Source organism: Antechinus flavipes, chromosome 5 (genome assembly GCF_016432865.1).
Source record: "Antechinus flavipes isolate AdamAnt ecotype Samford, QLD, Australia chromosome 5, AdamAnt_v2, whole genome shotgun sequence".
Lineage (NCBI taxonomy): Eukaryota > Metazoa > Chordata > Mammalia > Dasyuromorphia > Dasyuridae > Antechinus > Antechinus flavipes.
In genome coordinates this window covers 105,950,681-105,977,338 of record NC_067402.1, presented here as the reverse complement: position 1 = coordinate 105,977,338, position 26,658 = coordinate 105,950,681, and the positions used below count along the sequence as shown (strand labels likewise).

At 35.6% G+C, this 26,658-nt stretch overlaps 1 protein-coding gene across 3 annotated transcripts in view; it reads right to left on the bottom strand.

Moving 5' to 3' along the window:
- Positions 1-26,658, bottom strand: part of PTN (pleiotrophin) — a 124,962-nt gene that overhangs the window by 64,546 nt on the left and 33,758 nt on the right. For 2 of the 3 annotated variants that reach the window (XM_051963701.1, XM_051963702.1), the window contains exon 2: positions 11,095-11,142. The exons of the other annotated variant lie outside the window; for it this stretch is intronic. In XM_051963701.1, the coding sequence (XP_051819661.1) occupies positions 11,095-11,126 (32 nt within the window). In that variant the 5' untranslated portion in view covers positions 11,127-11,142. The remainder of the gene's footprint in view (positions 1-11,094; positions 11,143-26,658) is intronic. 3 annotated transcript variants of the gene reach the window in all.

Here is a 26,658-nt window from a genome sequence, read left to right as displayed (position 1 = left end):
TCCTTTCCCTAGAGAATTTTGTGGGATTTACCAAACCATCTGACTAATCAAAACTGGCACTAAGATAAAGAATAGCCTGCTTCTCATTAACTTTCATTAAACTCATAACTCAAGTCATAATACTTAAATGGTAATGTAGACCTGTTTGCCTCAGTTTTTATAACTGTAAAATAGGGATAAAGATAGTCTACTTTTCAAAGTTGTTATGGGGATTCAAATAAGTTATTCAAATAAGCACTTAGTATATGCTAAAAAAGTTATCAAACTGTGCATACCTTTTGACCCAGCAGTGTTTCTACTGGGCTTATATCCCAAAGAGCTCATAAAGGGGGGAAAGGGATGCACATGTGCAAAAATGTTTGTGGCAGCCCTTTTCATAATGGCAAGGAACTGGTTGGGGAATAGCTGAATAAGTTATGGTGTATGAATGTTATGGAAAATTATTGTTCTGTAAGAAACAACCAACAGGATGATTTCAGAGAGACCTGAAGAGACTTACATGAACTGATGCTGAGTGAAATGAGCAGAACGAGGAGATCATTATATATGGCAACAAGAGTATATGATGACCAATTCTGAAGGACATGACTCTTTCCAACAATGAGATGATTCAGATTTGTTCCAATAATCTTGTGATGAAGAGAGCCATCTGCACCCAGAGAGAGGATTGTGGGAAACTGAGTGGGGGCTACACCATAGAATTCTCACTTTCTGTCATTGTTTCCTTGCATTTTGTTTTCTTTCCCAGTTTTTTTTCTTCCTTCTTGATCCAATTTTTCTTGTTCAGCAAGATAAATATGTATACATATACGGGATTTAACATATATTTCAACATATTTAACATGTATTGGACTACCTGCCATCTGGGGAGGGAGTGGGAGGAAGGAGGGGATAATTTGAAACAGAAGGTTTTGCAAGGGTCAATGTTGAAAAATTACCCATGCTTATGTTTTGTAAATAAAAAGTTTTAATAAAAAATTTAAAAGCACTTAGTATGATTTCCAGCATATAATAAGCATTAAATGAACTTTTTCCCATTCTGTGAATTAAAATAAAGAGGAACCTTCACTGAAAAAAGGGGATAGGAAACTTTGCAAATATTACATTATAGAATGTACCTTACCACTTGTGTCATCCCATTCAGCAAGAAGGATGTCATCATTAACTAGACATTTATTCCAATGGTTATACAAGCCATACAACACCAGAGGGTGCACTAGGGTAGCACCAACTCTTTTGGCTCTCTGGGAGCTGGTTCTCCACCCTGACATGTTCCACCTCTTTTATGAGGGCCAATACTGATTTCATTAGTGTAGAGACTTAAGGTACAAATATCCAATCTTATTTTTATTTCTGCTGTCTTTCAACTGAAATGACCCACAGTTGTTTTTTTTTTTTTTTAATATTCATAATACTCTTAAAAACCCAAGTACATTAAAGAGGGCTCCCATGAATCCTTTCCAGATCAAATAGTCTAAAACTCAAGAGCTAAAGAAAGATTACTTAGGTACTCAGATTCTAATGTCCCCTGTTTGTCTATACATGAGTTAAATCAATAGTGACCAGTGGATTGGAAAAGATCTATTAATCTCCCAATCCTAAAGGAGGACAATATCAAAGAATGTTCAAATTACTGCACCACTAAACTCATTTCACACACCAGGAGGTTATGCTTAAGATTCTGCAAGTTGGATTTCAGCAATATATGAACCGAAAATTACCAGAAATACAGGCTAGTTTTCAAGAATGCGTAAGAATTAAAGATCAAATTGCCAATATTTGCTGGATTATGGGAAAAAGCAATGGAGTTTCAGAAAAACATCTACTTCTACTTTACTGACTACACTAGAGCCTTTTTGTGGACCCCATTTTGTTGTTCAAAGAGATGAGAATACCAAATCATCTTATTTGTCTCCTGAGAAATTTGTATGGAGATCAGGAAGAAACAGTTAGAACTGAACATGGGACAACTGAATGGTTTAAAATTGGAAAAGGAGTACAACAGGGCTATATAGTGTCACTATATATATATATATATATACATACATACATACACACACACACACACAAAATGCCAGACTGACAAATCAAAAGTCAGAATTAAGGTGTCTGGGAGAAATATTAACAATCTCAAAAATGCAGTCAAAATTCTGATGACAGAAAATGAAGAATTGAAATTTTTTGATGAAAGTAAGAGGAGAACATTGCAAATTGGTACCATCACTTCCTGGCAAATAGAAAGAGAAGAAATGGAAGCAATGTCATGTTTTATATTCTTAGGCTCAAAGACCACAGAAACTGCAGCCATGAATTAAAAGAACCTTGCTCCTTAGAAGAAAAGATTTGACAAATCTGGATAGCATACTAAAAAACAAAGACATCACCTTTCCAACAAAAATCCATATAGTCAAAGCAATGGCTTTCCCACTAGTAAGATTTTTCTATGAGAAGTGGACTATAAGAAAAGCTGAAGACAGCAGAATAAATGCTTTCAAATTGTGATGCTGGAAAAGACTTTTGAGAGTTCCTTTGACAGCAAGAAGATTGATTTAGTTAATACTTAAAAGAAATTAATTCAGACAATTCAATGACAAATACTAAAGATGAAGATTAGATACCCTGGCCATATAACGAGAGGACAAGACTCACTGGAAAACACCCCAAAGTTAGGAAAAATTGAAGACAAAAGAAGAAGGGAATGGCAAAGGATGAGACAGGTAGATGAGTGTTATAGAAACAATGAACATAAGCTTGGACAGACCAGAAGATAGTGGACAATATGAAGAATCTGGTGTGCTATGGTTCATGGGCTCCAATCAGACACAACTTAATGAATGAACAAAAAATTCAACAAGTTAAATCCCCTTGAGATTTGAATACTTTCTTCACTCAGAACCTTTCCAATGAATAAACATCTCCACAATGGAGGGGGCTTAGTCTGTCTAACAAGAAGACTGGATCCATGTATTCATTCAGTAGTGATTCAACCCTCTTTCACACCATTTCCTCTAAAAACCACTTATTACATCCACCCATAATTTGAATCCAGAATTTTATGCTATTGTCTGATAACTTCCTCCTCGACCAAGTTACTATCTCATGGTCCCCTTCTTCCTTAATGCAAGGTCCTGCAAGGATGCTAGTCATTGTGATGCAAATCAGGCTCCTTTAGGGCAACCCAGGGCAAAGGAACCCCATGTTGTGGTGAGAGACCTTGCATGGCAATGTGAAGTTCATATTGATTTGTTGAACCATCAAACTGTGTCTACAGGATATTGCCAGGGGAACTTGGCATTAAGAACTGCATGATGCATATGGAACTGCATAAGGCCTCACACAAATAGCCATTGTGCCTAGGAACTTCCCAGTGTTCTTGCATATGCAATTGAAGACAATTGCCATTTTGCTTTCTGAACAGGGATCTGAGCTTCTCTTTTGACAACCTTCCCAAAGAACTGCTGGCAAGAAGAGTTAAAATGGAATTAGAAATGTTGAAAATAAAAATCTCCCTCCCATCCAAGCCTCTGAGACTTTTGTATTGCTGAGATTTCCTTTCCAGGAAATACTTTCTCTTAGGAATACCAGAGAAGTGAACCAACACTATGATACTAGGGGAAGGATACTTACGAATATGTGATGAATAAATAAAAGTTTGACCACATATACCTCAAGAGTTTACAATTTGGACTTGGCTCCTTGCTTCCAGAAATGGATCATCCTTGCAAAAAGCTGATGTCCCTCAATAGATTCTATTTCCCCAACATACAGCTCAAGCAGTAGCAACACATGGAGGAATAAGGTTAGGTAGGAGATCTTATATTGGGCTCTAAGACATATGGAATTTAATATCTCAAATTGGTCTAGCATTTTTTGATCCCCTCTAATGCACCACATTCTAATTTGCATTAGTTATTTGTTTTCATGGCCTATCTTCCCAACTAGATTTTTGATGTATCAAGTTTGAAAGACTATGGGTAACTCCCTTCCCACCCTCCCTCAATTCCTGCTCCTTCATGAAGATCATTAAACCCAAATCTTTCCTGAGCCTACCCCTAAGAAGATGAAAATAAGCTATATTATTTTTCTCCTCCAGTGATGAAGAACTTAAGAAATATTTGCTGCTACTACCACAAAAAAAAAAAAAAACTGTTATAGCAGCTTTTTTTATGGTGGTAAAGAAGTAAAATTGAGAGAATGTCAATCAATTAGAAAATGGCCAAATAAGTCAAGATATATATTTGTGAAGGAATACTACTGCACTATATGACATAATGAGCAGGATGCTTTCAAAGAAAAACCTTGGAAGACTTATAATAATCCATACAATATGAACTAAGTAGAATCAGGAGAACATTGTACATATTAACAGAAAAATATTTAAGGATAATCAACTATGAAAGACTTAGCTACTCAATGATCCAAGACAATTCGAAAAGATCCATGGAGAAAACAAATGCTAATCACCTCCAGAAAGAGAACCAATTAAATTTAAATGGAGACTGATGCATTTTTTAAACTTTTTTTTTTGGAGGGGAAGGGGGGAGATCTGTTTTCTTTTGCAACATAGCTAATATATAAATATATTTATATGGCTTCACATGTATAATGAATATCAAATTACTTAACTTCTCAAGGAGGCATAAGAAGGAAGGAAAGAATTTGAAACTACAAAAAATTTATATGCAATTGGGAATATTTAAGAAAATAAAATATATTTTTAAAAGGAAGGGGATATTCTAAGGATATTTGTTCCAAAGCTACATTTTCTCAAATCATTCAAACACTAGGATTCTTATTTATATTCATTGTACTGCAATGGGAAATATATTTTGTACAGGTTTTTTTTTTTTTCATTCTCTAAAATAGAAAATATTTCTATAATGCATTTGAACTATGACAATTTTAAAATGTATGAGATCAACTCTTTTCAATGGATACTTTGCGCAATATTGAGTTGCTTACAAGAAAATTCTCCTATCCCAGAAAGTGCTCTAATTAATAAATATTTTGTCCTCCATCTTCAAATCTCTGTTCTCTTCATTACTGTAACATGATGTAATCCATAGAAATCACTCATATTATATAGAGACTTGCAAAAAAGAAGAAAAAATCCCATTTTAAGGATTATAATGTGGAAGTAAGATGCTATCCATAAATGCAATTATCTTCTCCTTAAAAAAAATAAAATTAAAAAAAAAGAACTAATGCAATCATTTGCCTTGGATTCTCTTCTCAACCCCAGTCTCTCTTGCCTTGCCCCAGGTGTCATATTAGGTCTTTAGTCTTCCCTTGTGTAATTAAAAAATACCATAATTAAAATCTATTGATTTGCATACTGGTCTGATGGCATCTTTATGACAGTTTCCCAGTTTTTGAGAAAATGTGGACACTCTCAAAACATTTTATCTGTCCTAGAAACTTAGCTCTAATCTCTGCTGTATAGACAAATTCCATATCCAGGTTTTTGATGATATTAATGTCACCAACTGGTGTAACTCCAAATTTTTCTATGCCAGATTTGACTATTTAATGCTCTCTTCAAAAATCTGGTTCAGAACTCAACTCTACAAAGCTTCCTCTGATCCTACTCTTGAAGTGATCACATTGCTACCAAAAATTCCCTTTACCTGTATACTTTCTGCACCATGTTATGTTCTTTTTTCTCTTTTGTTATTTCATTCTTTCTCTCTCTATGTGGTCTATGAACCCCCTAAGACAAAAAGCACATAATCTTTGCTTATTGTGTATCCTAAATGATTTATTATCTCAAGCGTCTTCCCACTGATGAATATTGTAGTCAGAAACTGAAATCCAGAGGATAATGATTTAAGATCACATACCTAGTTCCTATGGAAAGGGGATTAAAATCAGGGTTTGCTGACTGAGGGGCCAATGTTCACTCTACCTCCTCCTACAGTGATGCCATTAGCCTACAGTGAAGCCATTAGCAGGAAAGAAGGGTTCTAGGTGTACTCCCTAAAGTAGAGCAAATTCCTAAAGTAGATGTGATTTTCCAATGGCCTTGACTTGAGTCTTCACTGGTATGTTTCCTCACAAGATGGTCACTGGAGAATCAATTTAATTAGTCAGTCTTAAGAAATTTATAGAAAGGGATATTCATTAATGTGGCAACATAACAAAAGTTGGTACAAACCCCTCAAAAATCTTTGTGATACCCTCTTCCCCAAATACCTGTAGAGTCCAAATGGAAGTGGGTTCAAATTTAGAGAGTTTGTATAATAAAGGGTTAACTCATAGGTCTTGATGGTTTAAAGTTCCTTTCTCCTATTTATAAAGTACCCCAAAAAAATTCCCATTAAGCTCATGAATCTGAAATCAGTTTGTCTTTGGTTCCCAATGCAGATAATGCCAATGGCTTATCTGTGGGTGCTTCCCCAGACTCTAATGGGAACAAGGGAAATCCAATATCTTGCATGATCATAAATGAGCTGGTCGTGCAACCTCTCTAATCTTTTAAAGCTTGAATGTCCTACTCTACTCACAATTAGAGATCTGCGGAAAGAGATTTATCCTAAGCTTCTTATTCCATTCCCTTTACCCATCCCATAGTGGACCCTCCTCAGATTTGTGCTAGGAAGCTACACATGTTCCAATTATTGGAATAACTTTCTATTCCAGCTAACTGGATATTTTATATGTCATAATGAAATCCCAAGGTCAAAATGGAGCAAACCTCTTATTTGGTATCATTTTACTTTATCAAAATGCTTTGGGAGTTCTTTGCAATATTTTAAAGTTTCTTGAATAAATGAATGAATGACATTTTTTTTTCATCTAGTTAAATTATCAGGATAAAATCAAACAGGGTAGTTTTGACCACATCTTTACAATTGAATTCTCCTCTATATCTAGGATAGTGTAGGATAGTGATTAGCACATAGTTAATGGTCAGTTAATCAACATAAGAACCAAAACAGCCTAGATCTGAAGTATTTTGAATACTTCAAACACTGTATTTCTCCCTCTATCCAAAGCCCCTGCCAAAGCTACATGTACTCCCTTAAGAAAACTGATATATTAGAAAGAACCTGAGTTGAAGTCATAGGTTCTGGGTTCCAGTTCTGACCTTGCTATTCTTCAACCTTGAGATTGTGAAGAGGCACATCATTTAAATGTGCCTCCAAATACCAAGTTAAGCTCCATGAGGATTTTGTCTTTTTGTCGATATCATTGAAGCATGCAAATTTTTCTGTCCAGAGTAAGTGTTCAACAAATATTTACTGCCTTGAATTAATGAATACAAACAATGGGAAGACAACTAATCCGGCTTATCTAGACCAAAATAATTTGTCAATCACAAAGTGCTAAATGTATTCATGTGTGTTGTTTTATTTCTACCTATGGTGTCAATTAAATGCTATTACCTTATTTCCAATCATATACAGGCCATGTCCATTTTTATCAGATATTCTTCAATAATAACTACGTATTGACTAACTGACAGCTATCAGTTCCTTCTAAATTCATCATATTGTAACAAAGTGCTGATTGCCTCACCCTACTTATCTCTATAAATTTTGAGCCCGATCTTTACTTTCTCTGGTTCTTATTTTCTTTATTAAAAATGAAGATACAATGAAATGACTTGTAATGCTTTCTCCAACTCTTAACATTCTGTGATTTCAGGGGAAAAATTAATCTTTATCCATATATCATCTGTGTTACAAATAAAAGTGAAATGTTATATAAACTGAGCTCATTTTTAAAATTTTGAGAAAGCATAATACAGCAGAAAAGGTGCCACAACTAGAGTCAAGTTCCTGGGTTTCAAGAGCTAAGTCTGATATTTACTACTTTGAGTCAGTCACAATGTCTCTTAGTTTTCCTATAATTAATATGAGGGGATTAAACTGGTTTCTAGAGTCCCTTACAGCTGAATTTCTATGATGCCATGAACTTTACTCTTTGTCTTCATTATTTTGGATTATACTTGGAACCTGCTTAATGATGTTTAAGCATATTTAATGATGTCAAGCTGCTCATCACCATAAATGCATATTTCTAAACTAATATTTTCCCAGTGATGTTTACAGAGCTGTGAATCATGGAATATTATATTCTCAGAAGAACCAAAATTATAAATGGAGAGCAACAGAAAGATGCCTAGTAGGTAGAAGCAGAATCTAACATTACCAACTATGACTTAAGAATGACAAATACTAAAAATAAAAGACATAGATAAGATGCATTGGTCCATTAAAGAAATGGTCCTGTGATGTACCAACTATGATAAATAAACAGATTGCATACATGTTGCATTTATATCCTCAGGATACTAAAAGATCTAAAGGGTGTCCTCTTGTGCATTGAGTGGATTCCCAGTGGAGGACTTATGGAAAGATATACAAAGGAAACAGCATAAGATGAAATGTCAAAAAAGAGTTGCAATCTGCATTAATGGAAGATGGTAAGATACTGATTCAATCTCAGATTCATAAAAGTATCTGTAAGTATTGGACTTTAAATGTGTTTAAAAATGAATCTTCTATGATAAAACAAAACAGCAAAAATAATTCTTTTAATATAAAGTTTGTGTCTGATCTCAGTGTGGTAAAGCTGTTCATTGTGAGAACCACTGAATATATACTCAAAGTAAACACCTAGAAGGAAATAAGCATAAAGTCTCCTCAGAAAATTCACATGATCAGCCAGGGAAGATGACATGGAATTATATCTCTTGCTTTTTAAGAAAAAAAGGGTTTTGTTGTTGTAATTGTTGTTTTCTTAGACTCTACTAAGATTCTAAAACACTAAGAATCTACTTATTGTAACAGAAAAAAAAAAAAAAACAGGGAATTAAAGCATGTATATAGGAGCTCTATCACCTTTAAATAGTACTTAAGTTGTCAATACATCCTAAGGACATTTTGACTAGAAGTTAAAAAGTGTACATCAAGTTGAAAGATGTTTTCTGCTGAAATCTGAGCAGCAAATTAGAGTTAGATTATGCAAGGATTGTAAATAGTTGAGGATTAGTGAGAACGTCACTAAATTGTATTATATTTATATTTTATTTTACACTTGTTCTTTAGTACTAAATACTGTGCTTTTAAATATTTGTGTTTAGCTGCTTTAATGGAGTTCTATTTTTGTTGTTTGGGATTTATTTTGTTTTCTCTTGAGTAGAAAAGCAACTAGTGTTCCCTTCAGTTAATTACACCTTTAAGAAGCTTGTCTGTATTAGTGTAAAGTCATAGACAAATCTCCCTCACATGCCCCATGGCAGTAACAGATTACATTTGAATGAAAATTCCTTAATGGAAAACAAGATCAACAACAAAAGAACCTATACATGAATATGGGTACACATATATACAAACATATATGTATGTGTGTATGTGTATATGTGTATGTTTGTGTGTATATATATATATATTCTCTTCTTAAACATTGAAAAAATCTGATATAAAAACTTATAATAAAATAGAAACAAGCATCACATGCAATTAAAATAATACCCTAACACTAGGAAGGCATTCTGCCCCATAAAGACTATTCAGGGAAGTTCCTGATAAAAGAGAGAAACTGAAGTCATTCCTATATAGACTACACACTCTATTAACATGGAGTCTTTTATCCTAAAGCCTGGGAAAGGCCCCTTGTGCAATTTACACAAATAATGACTCTTATATTAAGTCACTACACATTATCTTGACATTCCAAGTGTTGTTGACTGACAAGAAGGACTTTCATCCTTTCCCCTTTCTCTGATCTCCATCCTTCTCTTTCTTCTCTCTCTCTCTCTTTGCTTTGCATCTTCTGACAGCCAAGTTTTTACAGAGTTACTCGAGGTTACAATGTGTTGTCCCTAGTGGAAATCAGAAACTTTAATTCAAAAAGTGGCTACTCTTGACCTCTGACCCTGCCGCCACCCACTCTGACACTCCCATCCTTTTTCCATCTCCATGGAAATGAATGGCCGAGTGGAAAAATGGGAGCAAGTGAAGTCTAAAGCTATTCACAGAGCCCCCCGAGAGAAAGATGAATGAAGCTCATTCATCAACAAGCAGGAGATGGAGAAAGCATTACTCACTGCAAAGCAAGCTGAGAAACAGAGAGGGAGAGAGAGGAGGAAAGCCAGAGAAATAGAGAGGGGTAAAAGGATAGCAGGAAGGGACCACATGATAGAAAAAAAAATGTTATGCAAGTTGAATGAGGAAACAAACAAAAAAAAATGAGTGACCAGTTTCCAAAAAATGGACTATATGGAAAAAGGATTCACATCCCTAGAACATCCTCTACGTAGAAGAAGATTGGGAGGATGAAAAAGCAAAGAAGGCAGAGACTTGGATACAGAGCAGCTGTCCAGAATTTTTGCTTAAATGGTCTGGGTAACCTATTGATTTTGAATGGGAGTGTGAAGCTATGTTGGACTTCAAAGAGATAGCCATGGCTGGCTGCCCCAGGAACTCTGAATTCCTGAAACAGTTTGGAATGGAAGAGCTCATCTATGCTGTCCCACAGTTCAGAAGAAGCATTAGGTGATCGAAGGCTGCGGACTCACAGAATTTGAGAGTGGGGAGGGAGCTCAGTAACCAGATTTATAGACTCATGCATAAATTGAGAATTCTGCTTCCAACAACTGAGTCCCTTGTATATAATATTTTTTGAAAATGAAGATACATTAAAATAAAATCATTGTAGACCTGGTATTGACCTGAAAGGTCTTCATTTTTAAAGAGAGTTCAGCAGCCAGATTTATAGATTCATGTATAGATTTAGAATTCCAGCTAAGAGTATGAACCAATAGCACTATAACCAATGAATCTTAGAGAAGCAGAAGTGCCTGGATCACTTCTAACAACTGAATCCCCTGTACATAAGATTTAATTTTGAAATGAAGATATGTTAAAATAAAATATGGTATGCTATTATGAAACATAACTTCTCACTATTTTATGTAATAAATCCTTTTTAGTTGATTTTTCCTGCAGATAGAATAATTAAGAGAAATCTCACCTTCTTACAAGATCACAACTGGAATAGATGGTCTCTGAAGTTTTCTTCCAACTCTAGATCCTATTATCACAGTATTAGAGCTGGCATTGACTTTAGAAGCCTTCATTTACCTACCTTTCAAACAGCTTCTGGATGAACAAGGACATTTTCAATTCTCTGCACCTTCAATTAAAAACAAGGTTATCTACTTACTGAGATAATCTGACAATCACAATCCTGATGAATCTACTCAAATATTCTTGCCCCTAAGCTGCTTCATGATAATACTTTACTGGCCAAATTGGAGTCTACCTTTGAGCAACACAAGTGGTTTATCCCCTTCATGTCTTTCCCTTTTCCCATGGATAGACTTTATCTGTTTTTTTTTAAACTCAATTTCTCTATCTCACCCAGGATGAAACTGCAGCAGTTTCCCACAGGCTCAGTCTTACTATCCATCGACAAAGGATCTTTCAACCTGCGCTGGTTTGGTTCAGGCAGCCAGGTAGCCAGTGGATAGAAGACTGAGTTCAGGAATATTTGAGTTTAAATCCAATCTCAGATATTTACTAACTGGCCAATCAATTAATTCTCTAAGTTTCATATAGTATAAAAATGAGAATAATAATAGCTCCAACATTGCAGGGTTGTCATGAGGGTCAAGTGAGAAAAAAAAATTAAATATATATTTAGTACAGTATCTGGTACTTAGTAGTTCTATAAATACTTCTTTCTCTCTCTCCCTTTCTCCTTAAGGAGCCTGATTGCCCAAACCTGTCAATATGATGTTGCAGACACTCTATCAGCTAACCCACTGCAACTCAGAACCCCTAAATTGAAGCAATCCACTAGCCTAAGTCACCTCTGAGGCAGGGATTTACTGAAGTACACAACCATGCTTGACTTGACTATCTAAATAAAGTGAAGTTGAAAGAATGGGACAGAAACTTAATGGTATGGTAAGAGAGTTATATTATGTTAATACGGGCTAAATCACTCCTTGCTCTCTAGATTAAGTCAATTTTTAGATAAAATTAATCTCATTTACTCTTTTGCCACCTCCTCTCCCACACATCTCCTATTTTAGATACAAAAAGTTTATATAAAATGAATGGGATCACAAAAAGGTAAGAACCTCAGGAAAATCCATTTATGCTTGTAGGAGCAAGTTATGGTAGATGAGTTCTTTGTGTACAATAATCACCCACTCAGTCATTCTTTCAACAAGTACTTTGGCCTAGCATGGTATTGTATCTCATTATCAAAAGGAATGTGGTCCAAATCTTGAATCCCCATCACCATCAATCAGATAACAAGACCCCCAAGCTATTCATTATCTAAAGAAGCACTAAAGAAATGACTATCTTCCATGTGTGCATGAAATAGGAATCCAATTTTGAAGATTTAGTAGAAAGCAGAAATTTGTAGATTTCAATTATCTACTGGCATTCAAATGATATATCTTTTTCTTTTAAGTATTGAAGACAAAGTTTCCTCCAGCAATTCTCATTATCTATCAGATGGAAAGATATCCTATTCTACATGAATATGTTTAAAAAAGAAAAAAAAAAATCCGTTGATCAAAACAAACAATATCCTTCAGCTAAATACTCAAACAAAAAACTTTATCTTTGGGTGAAAGAACTATAAACAATTGATAACCTTTTAAGTTAAAGAGGTATTTGGAAATCATCTAATTCAAAAGAAAGAAACCATGATTTAAAGGATCATGAGCCAGAAGGTGCTTCTGCTACACCAGACTCTTAATAGATGATAAAATTGAGCTCTTGACAGATTACGTGGGATGCTTAAGTTCTTACAGGTTATAAGCAACAGAGGTTAGATTGAATCCTGATCCTTTGACTCAAGAACCAGAACTTATTCTACTTTTTACTGCCATTCTTTAATGGAATGAAACTGAGCATGAAATCAAAGGACAGCTTTGGCTTTTTACTTGCTATTGGACTAAATCACTGAATCAACTTGGGCCTCAGTTTTCTCATCTGTAAAGTGACTTCTTAAGCAGCTCCTCACTCTAAATCTGTGATTGAATAGCTTGGAATTCATTTCACATAGATTCTTAATGATAGAAGAATCTTCAGTGGCCATCTAGTCTAACATATATCTTTATAAGACCTCTATCATGATATACTATTACTTCTTGTACTATAAACATCATTAACTTGGAGGTGTTTACAGATCTCTGTAGACCATCTATTTCAGTTCCCTGCCATCAAAACAATCTCATTATAACATTATAGATGGATGGCTTTTATGGATAATTCCCACTCTTTTCAACCCCAGCATAAGCTTTTACATTCCTTAACTTAGAAAAACTCAGAGATTATACCTACTGGTGCCTTTGACTTTTTGTCATCTCCTGAAACCTAAGTTTCCAGATTTTAGAAGTTAGAATGGAGGTCAGGATCTCACTAGAAAAAACAAGACAAGATCAGAATTTTAGAAGTGGAGAGGAACGGGAGTCCGATGTTTTATTTTAACAATGAGGACACAGACTCAAAAATTTTAATGTCTCCAAGTTTATGCTGAAAGCAAGTAACAATGTCAGAATTTGAGCCCAATTCTACCAAGTATGAATTCATCATTTTCCAGACTTCATTTCTCACCAATAAGCGAATTCCTAAAGAAAACTTCCTAATTTTATACTTCAATACAGTAATGACATTCAGAGGAGGAGGAATTTGACAACATGGGTGAATATCCCATACAATCAAAAATGATCCCATCTACCCATGAAATTAAAATACAAGCATCTATTTGTAATAAATATACTTGAATCTTGGTTCCCCTTCACCTCACATCCTCCAATTCACAGCTTCCCATGGAAAAGAAATCAAAAATAGAAGAGATTGTAGAAGCAAAGTAGATTCAACTCCTTTCAGGCCCTCAGCCAGATCCTCATTAAGCCCTGGACATGTGAGCCAATGCTTATTTTCATGGCTGGTCTAACCTAAATCTGCCCTTCCTGAAACACTAGCCTTTGTCCCCCCAATCTACATCTCTAAATAGGGATTTGGGTGAGAGTGACACCAAGGGGCTCATTATTAGAGACCCATTATTATGAAATTGATGGGCTCTAAGTCTTTCTGTTTGAAAGCTATTAAAGGAAAAAATCGCTATTTGATTTTAGAATCATTATTTCCTTAGGAAATCAGATTTCAAATGAGAAGGGGGTGGAGAGATAAAAGAAGAATGCTTTCGCCCCAATTCACCTCCTCTTCCTTCAGGAGGGGAAGGTCATCCATACTCAGCAAAGGCTAATTATATAAATAAGATACCCTGGCTCAGGCTCCAGCCTCCTGGGAGCAGAGAGAGCTGGGAATAAATGAGACCCTTTGCAAACTGAAAAAAGCCTATTGAAAACATGCCGGAGCTGATGGTTACACAGTTTAACCCAATGATTTTTTTAATGTCAAAAAAGAAAATGTGGACCCAGGAAAACAAAGGCTCTCAAGTTTCAGTGTTCCCCAGGATTTTGGAGTGTGTTAAGAGCTCATTTATTACTTCCATTGTTAGTTTCTCCTCTTCATCATATGCCAATGACCATAACACTGGTTGCATACAGTAATGATTCTGTACATACCCTCACCTGCTAGGTCTTCCATGTTTCATTTCCCATCTCTTTACTTTGCACAAGTTTTTTCTCATGTCTGAAATGTATTCCCTCCTTTCCTCTACCTCCTAGAATTCCTGGTGTCTTTCAAAAGGAAGCTCAAATTTAATCTTAAATTAAGCCTTTTTCCAATCCCTTCCCACCCATGCTCTAAATTACAAGTGTCTCCCTATTTAAGTTAAGTGGACACAGACAGACAGATAGATAGACAGACAGATAGATAGATGCTTGAAATAGATATGTATGTATACATACACACACATATGTATGTGTGTGTGTGTGTGTGTGTGTGTGTGTGTGTACAGGAGGAATACACACATAGGTATGGGTGTGGATATATAATTTTTATAGCCTGGTACCTAATAGGCAATTAATAAATGCTTGTTGGTTAATTGGTTGATTTCCCTTCTCCCCTTTCCTGAGAGTCAAGATGCTCAAGTTTTCACATACTATCAGTATTAGGTACTTAGCAGTAGGAGACCCAACTTTTCTGAGTCCCAGTTTACTCATCTAATAGCTTCTATCTCACAAGCTACAATATTAACTAGCAATTATCTAGTCTTTCAGATAAAACAGTATTTCTAATATCAATCTGGCAACAATGAAGCTAGGAAATAATCATGTAAATAAAATAGAATAGAAGAGGATTAAGAAATGGGATTGTAGACTAGTTATGCAATATCCTCCCCCCACACACTTAGTCTCTTGCCTTTAATGTTCTTCTCTCTAAATTATATTATTTTTCATTTAGTTGAATAAATGTTGTGCTTTCTCAGGAAATTTTTAATTTTAGGTCTTCGAGGGCAATAGGTATTTTTTTTTTCCTTTTTGTAACCTCACGACCTAGTCCAGTATTTCATTTTTGTCTTTGTTATATCTAGCACCTAAGTGCTTGGCACATAGTAAGAACTTAATAAATATTAATTAAATTGAATTGAATTTGTCAGGGATAATGTAGAGAAAATTGCTCAGTCAGGTAATACAGTAGTTATACTAATTGACCCTTCAAGTCTCTTTGGATTTTTAAGATGTGATTCTGCTTCTATGGAATTCAATTTGCTCAGACCCTCAGGGTTTGAAAAGAGTAATTCCTGACCTTTCTGAATAGGAAAACTACTTTAAGGTTAAAGAGCCCCACTCTTTAGGAAACCTTCATAACATAGAAGTTATAATCAGTAATCATTAACTGAGACATCAATCAATCAACAAACGTTTACTAAATACTTAAGATGTGTCAGGCATTGTACTAAGCACCATGAATACAAAGAAAGTCAGAAATAAGCCCTGCTCTTGTCAACAGGCAATCACAATGACAAGAGACCTATATGAAACCAGGTTTATTATAGGAGAAATGAACATGCATATGGAATCCCAAAGTCTTCCCAGAAGTTTACATTTTTATAATAGAAGGAGAAGGGGAGGAGAGGATACCTGGAAGGGGCGTGACATTGGGGAATGGTGCAGCAAAGATGGATAAAAGACAAGAACACTCCCCATAGGGAAGGGCAGGAGAAGGGCAAATGCCTTCTTCTTGTCTCCTAGGAATTGCTATACTATGAAGATAGGAGGATCTGCTTATCTCCAAAGGACCCAAGGTGTACAAGCATTATCACAGTCTGAAACAGACTGACTAACGCCCATTTTATCTCCCAGCTTGGGGTCAACAATAAATTATGTCAGCTCAGGAGGTGCTTCTCCCGTGATATTCTCTAGCATGTTCTGGGTCCACTGTTTTTGGAAAACATGGCAACTCAAAAAGACAAGTTCAGGGGACTCTTTAACACCTTACCATAAAAAATAGCAATAATACTGAGTCTTGAAAGAAGACAGGGCATAAATTGTCTGGCATGGGAGACAGCCAGAGCAAAGACTGAGGATGGAGTGCCTATTGGATAAATGTAGCTCCTCCAGAACCTGTAGCTCACAAGTTGGGAAACACTGAGCCAAATGACTGTTAAGGTCCTTCTCACTCTAGCATTTGGCTTTCCTTTGGGGAATCAAAGCTGATCTAAAAATCGATTAACAAGCATATATTAGGCACCTACTATAGACCAGAAGCTCTACAAACCACTAGGGACTGGAAGACAAAAATGAAATATTGCTTGTTCTCTCCCAAAGAACTTACATTCTTAAGAAGACTATAAAAATATATAAATTAAATCCAAACATGTGGGTGTGTATATATTTGTGTATGCATATACATGCATGTGTATATTTTATGTGTTTTTGGATAAAACACATATATACACATATAATAAATATTCCATCTACAATGGTGCTCAGCAGTATCCATAAGACCAAAGAATTGGCAACTGAATGGATGCCCATCAGTTGGAGAATGGTTGAATAAGTTATGGCATATGGATGTTATGGAATATTATTGTTCTGTAAGAAATGATCAGCAGGATGATGTCAGAGAAGCCTGGAGAGACTTACTTGAACTGATGCTAAGTGAAGTGAGGAGAACCAGGAAATCATTGTACACTACAACAACAAATCAATCCTGACAGACGTGGCTCTTTTCAACAGCACCAAGACAGTTCCAATGGTCTTGTGGTGGAGAGAATAATCTGCACTCAGAGAGAGGATTGTGGGAACTGAGTATGGATCACAAAATAATATTTTCACTTTTTTATTGTTATTTGTTTGCTTTTTATTTTATTTATTTATTTTTTCCTTTTTGATTTGATTTTTCTTGTGCAGCATGATAAATGTGGAAAGAATTGCACATGTTTAATATATGTTGGGTTACTTGTCTTCTGGGTTGGGTAAGGGGAAGGGAAGGAGCAAAAAAATTTGGAACACAAGGTTAAGGGTGCATGTTGAAAAGTATCTATGCATATATTTTGAAAAATAAAAAAGCTTAAAAGAAAAGTATACATTAGGCCAGTTCTAAACTAGCTTCCTCATCATTTCAACAAGTTGTTTTGAACAGGAAGAAGAAGAATACCCTGGAGGGAAGCCCCTTCCAACTTTATAATCTCTTAACATGCTACAGTCCTAGTATAATGAGCAATCCTACTGTCTACTTTCCATCTGATGTATAATTTACCAATATATTTATCTGTGATTTTCTAATTGGGCAGCAGTGGAAAGAGACCAGCACTACTAGTGAATCCAGAAAAATAACCTTTGAAAATTCCAGAAACCAATGGATTTTTAATTACTACTATATGATGTTCCTAGACTTTAAGGTCTGAGGCACTTAATTTTTGTACTATGAGGCTCAGAAGCACAAAAAAGAATAAAAGGCTTGTCTCACCCCTAAACAGCAGGCCACCACAATAGTCTGGCAAGAGTGGGATATATCTATTTGATATCCTCTTTTCCCCATGGCCCAAAATTATTTTCAGGTCTGCTGCTAGTTGCCAGAAATTCCACCATTAAAAACTCATTCCTTCCCATGCAGACATTATTCCTTATTTAGATGCACTCTCATGAGTGCATTTTCACTGTATCTTCAATTAAGAAGAAAATATACAAAACAATGACAAGCAGGAATTCTCCTGGTCCAAAGAAGAATGGCCCAGAAATAGAAAGGACTTGAGACTGTGCTACATTAGGCTTAGTGAAGGAACTTAATTGTCTAGACTAGGGAAGGAAAGGTTCTGGAAAAACATGATAGGCTTTTTCATGGAAGACAGATCAGAGCTGCCCTGCTTGGCTCTAGAGGTAAGAGCTTGGAGTAATGGTAGAAATAAAGACACTAATTTAAGCATGGTATAAGGAAAATTTTAACAACCTGAGAAGGGAATGGCCTGTCTCTGGGAACAGTATTCCAAAAAGAGAAGAGAATAAACAAACACAAGCTGAATGGCCACCTGTAGGATATGGTGCAGAAGAGATCTTTGTTCATGTACATTCCACTCTTTAAAGTCCCTTCAATTATGAGCCTAAGCGTTTGTTATCATGAATTGAGAAAAGACCAAATGAAATATTGCTTGTTCTCTCCCAAAGAACTTACATTCTTAAGAAGACTATAAAAATATATAAATTAAATCCAAACATGTGGGTGTGTATATATTTGTGTATGCATATACATGCATGTGTGTATTTTATGTGTTTTTGGATAAAACACATATATACACATATAATAAATATTCCATCTACAATGGTGCTCAGCAGTATCCATAAGACCAAAGAATTGGCAACTGAATGGATGCCCATCAGTTGGAGAATGGTTGAATAAGTTATGGCATATGGATGTTATGGAATATTATTGTTCTGTAAGAAATGATCAGCAGGATGATGTCAGAGAAGCCTGGAGAGACTTACTTGAACTGATGCTAAGTGAAGTGAGGAGAACCAGGAAATCATTGTACACTACAACAACAAATCAATCCTGACAGACGTGGCTCTTTTCAACAGCACCAAGACAGTTCCAATGGTCTTGTGGTGGAGAGAATAATCTGCACTCAGAGAGAGGATTGTGGGAACTGAGTATGGATCACAAAATAATATTTTCACTTTTTTATTGTTATTTGTTTGCTTTTTATTTTATTTATTTATTTTTTTCATTTATCAAAGAATTTTCTCATGGCCCATGTGAAGGGTCAAGAAGAGCGTGAACTGAGACAACCATTTATTCATTCAATGGCAAAGATCTAAAAATTAATTCCTGCATCTAAGGTTTTTATGCACAATTTTTCAATAGCTGTATAGAATAAATGTATTATGTAACCTACATGCAAAAATAGCATTTCAATTCTTCAAAGATCATTGTGTATCTCCCTTTCCCTTGAAAACTGTAATCTCTCCACACTTCAGTAGATGATCTTACAAGTTGCTACAAAAATCAAATACTTGTTCATTATTTAATTTTGAACAGAACCAATGGCATCCCAAAGTGACATCTTGACTTGAATTAGAGTCAAGTAAGGTGGAATTGCCTTTCTCTTCCAAAGTCACTGAATTCCAGGGGCAGGATAAAATTCTGAAAGCCTGGTGACAGCCCAGGGTCTTCTATGTCTGACCAAGCCCTAAGCACACCATAGCATTTGCTTCAGTCTCCTTAATGGCCAAGCCCTTTTTCCCTTGTCTAGGCTGCTTCTTTTAGTCACTGAACCTATCCATAATACTTCTTAGCTTGGTAGGATCTAGTAGAACTTACAGCCCATTGCTATATCATTATGAAACCTAGGCTTAACTTCATAAAATAATCAGGCTTTGGACTAAGATTTTAGCAGTGAGTCACAAACATCATATTCAGATCACTGAGCCATTTCATTTTCTATAGTAAACCCTGTCACAAGACCTGAGTGCTAAGAATAGGATACTATGGCACAGCTCTACTATTAGCTCTGAAACAGTTCAACACAATGGGCAAGACTCACTCGACCCAGTTGGAAGGAATGAAAGATAGCAGGTATATACTCAATAAAATGATAAATCAGTAAGCACCAGTTAAGGATCTACTATATACCATATTGTAAAATGAGGGCCAGTTAGGTGGCAAAATGGATGATGTGCTAGGCCCAAAAACAAAAGACTTCTTCCCAAGTTCAGATCTAGCCTCCAACCTTTATTAAATATATGACCCTAAGTAAGTCGCTTAATTCTTTTTGCCTCAGTTTCTTCATTTTAAAATGAACTAGAGAAGGAAATGGCAAACTACTCCAGTATCTTTGCCAAGAAACCCCCAAATGGGGACATAGTTAAAACAACTGAACAAAAACTGTAAAATTAAAGCTAGGATTCAATAATCACTAAATTTCCTTCTAACTCTCATAATCCATTATTGAACAAATTCAACAAATATACATCAAATTCTTACTATGGTCTAGATACTACACTGGTTACTAGTGGGGTTTTTTTTCTAAAAATTCCTTTATTATGATCCAGAGCTATGATTTTCTCAATGTAAGGAACTTCTAGATAAAGTTCTAATGTAATGATGAAGAAGAAGTATTAATACAGATCAATAACTTGTCTATGGTATTCATATAGATAGATTTAAATAAATATTTAAAGCAAGTAAGCAAAATTAAACATCATTGGTTCCATAGATGTATATATATATATATATATATATATATATATATATACACACACACACAAAATATGTACATATATATACATATATACATATATATACACATATGCACATGATAATCCCTAAGATTAAGACTTTGGGGACATCCTGTATATAATAAACATATGTACACACAAGCAGGAATATATAATATATATATATATGCATATATATACATATACACACACACATAATATACACATGAATACACATATACACACAGACACTTAGAATTGTGAGAGTTGAAAAAGTCTTCAAAGAATACTTGGTCTTCCCCATTATTTTATAAATAAGAAAACTGAAATCCCAAAAGGCAAATCTATTTGTTCTATTATTAAGTGGCTGGTTAGGAGCATAACTGTCATAGGCCAAATTCTCTTCCTGTCATATCACTTGATATTCTCAATTTAAGGGTACACAAAGGCTCTAGGATAGCTCCCATGAGAATAAACAAGTTCCTGTGAAATTCTATCAAGTATTTTCCATGATTGCATAAGCTGATGTTATGCAATAGAAGACTGTTTTACAAGATGGGCCAAAATCACCTCTCATTTCAAACTGCAGCCTCATTTTTTTCATTTATGAAGTATTTTTTAAAATGGCCCATCCAATATTTAAGAGGATAATGAAGGGTGGGGAAAGGACTCTTTTCTTTGTTTTAGAACTGATATTCCAGAGAGAACACAATTCAAGCTCCTAATAGAAAGAGAATGTCAAGGCAGAGGGAATAAAGCTCTCATAGGGAGTATAGAATTTCAAGAAATAGGCCCCCAAAGCATTACCTTTCCTGCAAATTAACCAGCTGCCAGGCCTGGTAAATATCATAAATCTCCAAGAACAGGGCCAGCACTCATGAGGTAATCCAGGTGTTGGACCATCCAGGATGCTGAAATGTGCAAGGCCAGCACTGCCCTTGCCAAATGGGTCACAATGGATCGCCTGTGCTCTAGCTTCCCAAGGCCCTTAATGGGAATGCACACAATGAATTTCTTTGTCAGTCACTAAGCTGGGCCTGCCCAGATTTAGGGTAGGATTCCCCCAGAGTATTTCCCCAAGACTGGGTTTACACACACTTAGACACATACATACTCACACACACATTCACACATGCACAGTACAAAATTCATCTGAAAACAAACGAGTAAGCTTTTGCTTTTCCTAGAATACACCATAGTAAATAATTTAATATGTTGAATCAATTGGACATAACTAATAATTCATAGAAGAGAAAGACCCTAAATTTATTCTATTCACTCACCACCTCTGCTTCTATGGATTTTCACCTCTTCCATTCCAACCCCAAGTGAATCTTGGTTTGTTATTTCTACTCTAAGTTTTAATTTCCTCATCTTAAAATTTATTTCCATCTAAAAGAAAAGAATGCCTAGAACTTCTGCCCAATTCTCTTGAGGGGTATGAGTTGCAATATGTTTATAATAAGCTTTATAAACAAAAGTTCCAATTCTTGATTTAAGGAATTTTAACCTTAAAGTTGATTTTTTTTAACTTTCAAAAAAAGTCAAAGAAGAAAGGCTGGTTAACCAAGAGAAAATTTACATGCAAGTATTCTTATAATGTTGGGAAAAATGAGGAGGGTCCCCAGAATTTTGGAGGGATCCCTAGCCCCAAACCAGTGGGAAGAGCTGGACAAGAGGTTCACAGGTGGGACAGGAATGAATGGGCGCTTATCTGTATTGTTTGGAGGCTCATTTACATCAGTGAATTCCCAGATATATTTGAGATGAGGATGGAATATACCATGATGTGTGAGAATCATTTGGAAGAACTGAACATGTTTAATCTGAAAAAAGAAAATTTAGGTGGAACAAGATGGCTGACAAAGCATTTGAAGGGTTTCCTAAGAGAAAGGGATTCGATTTTTTTTTTCCTGATCTGTTATTTATGAGAACATCAGTAAAAATAGTGAGTAGAAACTTAAAAAGACAGATGCCAATTTGGATTTTAAAACAAATTTTTCAAACCTTACATATCCAAAAAGTGAAATGGGCTAGCTCAGAATGCTCAGTCACCTTTCAATGTAAGTCTCCAAGTTGATCTTGTTGTATGTCTCTAATCCTAGATGACCATTTGTCAGGATATTGTAGAGAGCATTCCAGTTGAGGTACAAGTTATATTACATGGCATCAGAGGTCTTCCATTCCAGGATTCTATGAAGCCATAACCAAATCATGAATCCCATCTGGAACACTCCAACAAATACTCACATTAACTCAAAATCTGCATTCCCACTATTTTTGCCATTCTGTTTTATTATTCCTATTCTAGTGAAAGGGAAAACAAGTTTAGTTTTTCTTACACATGACTGCTTTAAGTATCTGATAACACTTATGATATGAGTATCTCCTGCATGTTACACACCCCCAGTTCTTTCAGTCTGACACCCATATGAAATGGCTTTTAGTGTCCTTGCCATCCTGGTCATCTCTCTTCTAAATGTAGTTAGTGCGGAAGGCAGACATCCTTTCTAAAATCTAAGGCCTGAAATTGAACATCACATCATTCACTAGCTAAGGTAAGAACACTACAGTGTACTACTGAGAAACAGTCTTTCTATGCAATATCAGCCTGAGCTCTCTCACTACGAACATAATTCTGTCTTATTTAACATTGCACAGTAGGACTTTGAGGGGTGGTTTTCACTTATTTTATTGCCTGAAAACCTAGTTAAGTTGTAAGTACAGTACTGGTGGTAGCAAGGGAAGTTGGAAAGAAGGCCCTTCTTTTAAAATTCAAATGGTCCCTGAGAGTTGAGCCCCATTCACACTTTAATGCCTGTTACCTTATTTAGATAATGGGATCAACAACCAGCTGGGAATAGTAACTTTTTATAAGGGAATAGAAGTTATGACTGATGTGAGGGGGAAAAGAGGAAGAATCTTACAAATGGAGACCAGACCTTATAGATTTGGGGATCTTTGCAAACCCATAGAGTAATAAGATGGCATAAGAAATTTAAAGGCATAATTGTTTCAGAAAAGAGAAGAGGGTGAGTGACAAAGACATTCTTATATACCTTGAAATTTTGTATCAGTTTCAGCTGCTCTCCAGGGTGACACTTTAAATAGCCATCTTCTATTTCTGATTCCTACAGCATTACCCGATCCTCTTCCTTCCTCTCTTCCTCTCTCCCCCAAAGCTCCCTCCCCTGCCCCCATCTGTCTCTCTCTATCTGACTTTCTCTCTCTCTCAAAGTCTTTCTCTCTCCCTCTGTCTTTTTGTCTCTATCATCTCCATGGGTCTTTGTTTCTGTCTCTCTGTCTCCTCATTCTCTCTAAGAATGTCCCTCTGCCTCTCCTCTCTTTAGATAAGCACAACTTCTCCCCTATTCAATTGGAAATGTTCCCTCACTTAGATAAGGGACATGGATGGAGGTTAGGAGAGATAAAAGTCTACTTACAAATACTCCCCATCTTAAAATCTACTACCCCTTTATAACATCCTCTCTCTTCCTTCTCCTCTTAAGTAAAAGATAATATATAAGTGAGAAATAAAGTAGGGAATGGAAAAGATTTTGGATTTGGAGAAAGGAGAACTGGGTTTAAATTCCAGCTTTATCATCTTTGCAACCTTTTTCCCATTCTAAGTTTCATTTTCTTCAGTCAGTCAAAAGTATGTGCTAAATGCTTACTATATGCCAGGCACTTGCCCATCTATAAGTTGAGTGATCTCAGCTAGGTGACCTTTAGGCTCCCTTCACTTCTAAATCTGATGATCTATAATCAATAGCAGATGACAAGTTTCATGACTTTTCAGAAGGAAAGATCATAGCTACCTAGAAAGACTAGAAAAAAGTTCTCATGGAGATTTGATGAAAAAAATACCTCACTGAACAACACAGGATTTGTTCCATAGTCTCATCCTTACTCTTCTATGAGGCATACTTTCCTCATCAATGAATAAAAGGGGTTACACTAAATGATCTCTGAAGTTCTATCAAACACTAAACATTTTTCTAATTCTAAAAGGCAAGAATTGACCATTGACTGAGGGATGATTCTACCAGTATTTTAAACATGGAAGGACATATTTTGGGAATCTTTATCAGTATTCTTGGAATTTCACCAATGAGAAATCATCTACTTTGCCTAACTACAAGACTGATCCAATAGTAGTAAGTCTATAAAACTGCTTCCAAAGCTTTCAATTGTCAGTATGCTAAAAGATATTCCCACAGGAATGAGAAACATTTCCTTAATTTATTTTGTTCATATTTTTATTTATTTAATTGTCTTTATGTAGCATTTTCTTTAGACACATGCCCTGCAGAAGGTAAGCTCCTTATAGATATTATTATTAGCACTTATCAATAAGTAGTGTCTATTTGATTTATTGAGTTGAATTTAATGATTACCATCATCCTCTTAACTCAATCTGGTGTTCTCTTTCACCAAACCTTAAGGGTTTCTATGTATGCCTTCTCTAAGTAAGTACTGTTTCAGTAGAAGGGATTTTATACCTCAGTCCCTGGAATAATTTTTTGAGAATTCCATTAATTTTACCATTGAATTGAACCATTCCACAAGTGCTAAAAGCAAATCTTCACACTCTCATTTTACTCCATTCCCCCTTGCACAGCACTACTTATATTTCTTCTTTTGGCAACCCAAATTCTACTGTAGTCATGAAAATGGAAAACCCAAATTTTCTCTCTTACTTGTTTTTATTTTCCATTATCTAAGGATCTAATGCTATGTGCAACCCTCACATAATGTTTTAATGCCCATGCGGTTGAAGAAAACCACTTCCATCACTCTAAGACCTCCATGAGGCAGTAGAGGCTCTTATATGGAGTACATCTCATAATTTAATTGATTCTAAAAGAATGCTGAGGCTATGAAACATGGAAAATGGGGGGGGGGGGGGAGAAGAGATTAGGAGGTATATTTACTTGAGTTTTGATTTATTTTAATTGAGTTCCTGCACTCCTGGATATTTAACTCATCTCTATAAAGCTACTACCCATGTCTCAAGGCACAATACAATGATTAATTGTTGTTTAAAATAGCTAGCATTTATAGGGCATTTCAAGTTTACAAAGTGCTTTACAAATATTATTTCATTTTATTCTCCTAACAATCCTGGGAGGTAGGTAATATTATTATCCCCACTTTACCAACAAGGAAACTGAGCCAGAAATTAGAGATTTTCCTAGGGTCCAAGAGTTAGTATGTGTCTGAGGCCAGATTTGAATTCAGGTCTTGCTGACTCCATCCACTATCCACTATAGCACTCAGCTGCCTTTCTACCCTGACCTTCACTGATTTAAATAATAGTTATAAGTTTAATTCAATGCAACAAATAATTAAGCACCTATTATGTGAAGAATATTTTGCTGAGTGTTGAGAATGATACCAAGTTTAGACAATTCGTGCTCCTACTAAGCTTTTAGTTTAATAAGAGATAGACAGAAAAGAGAATTTGTAAATGAGCAAAGTTTGTGGGAAGTATGACCAGGAGAGAAAAAGGGATTTGGGTGGATGAGAAATCAAAGTTCTACACTGGGAAAAATGCATTGACAGAATTCTCCAGACTTGCATTTAAAACTGTTGCATTTTAAAATCAATACCTGGAGCATTTCCCCAGTAATTATCAGCTTCTGGTGCATACTGACTATGAATATTATTTAGCATAGATAATGTGTGGAGCCCATAAACCTGTCTCCTGAAGAATACCATTTTGGAAGATTAAATTTAATGACAACTAATTTTCCCATCAACCCTCCTCTCTTTCCCCCCTCTTTCTTGCCTGTCCCAGGAAAAGTGAGACTATTATTCTTTTCTTAGCTGGATACTATAGTGAAAAGTATTCATGCCCATGAGATACAATACAATGTGACAAGTTTAATTAAGCATTTGTTTGTTCAAGACACTGTGCTAAGAGCTAGAGATATAAAAGCAACCAGAGAAATAGACCCTGTCCTCAAAAACTGTATACTCATGAGATACAGATAACATATAAACAAATAAGTTGTCTTAGTTTGGTCTAGAGCTGTGATTTTTAATGTGTGGGTTAT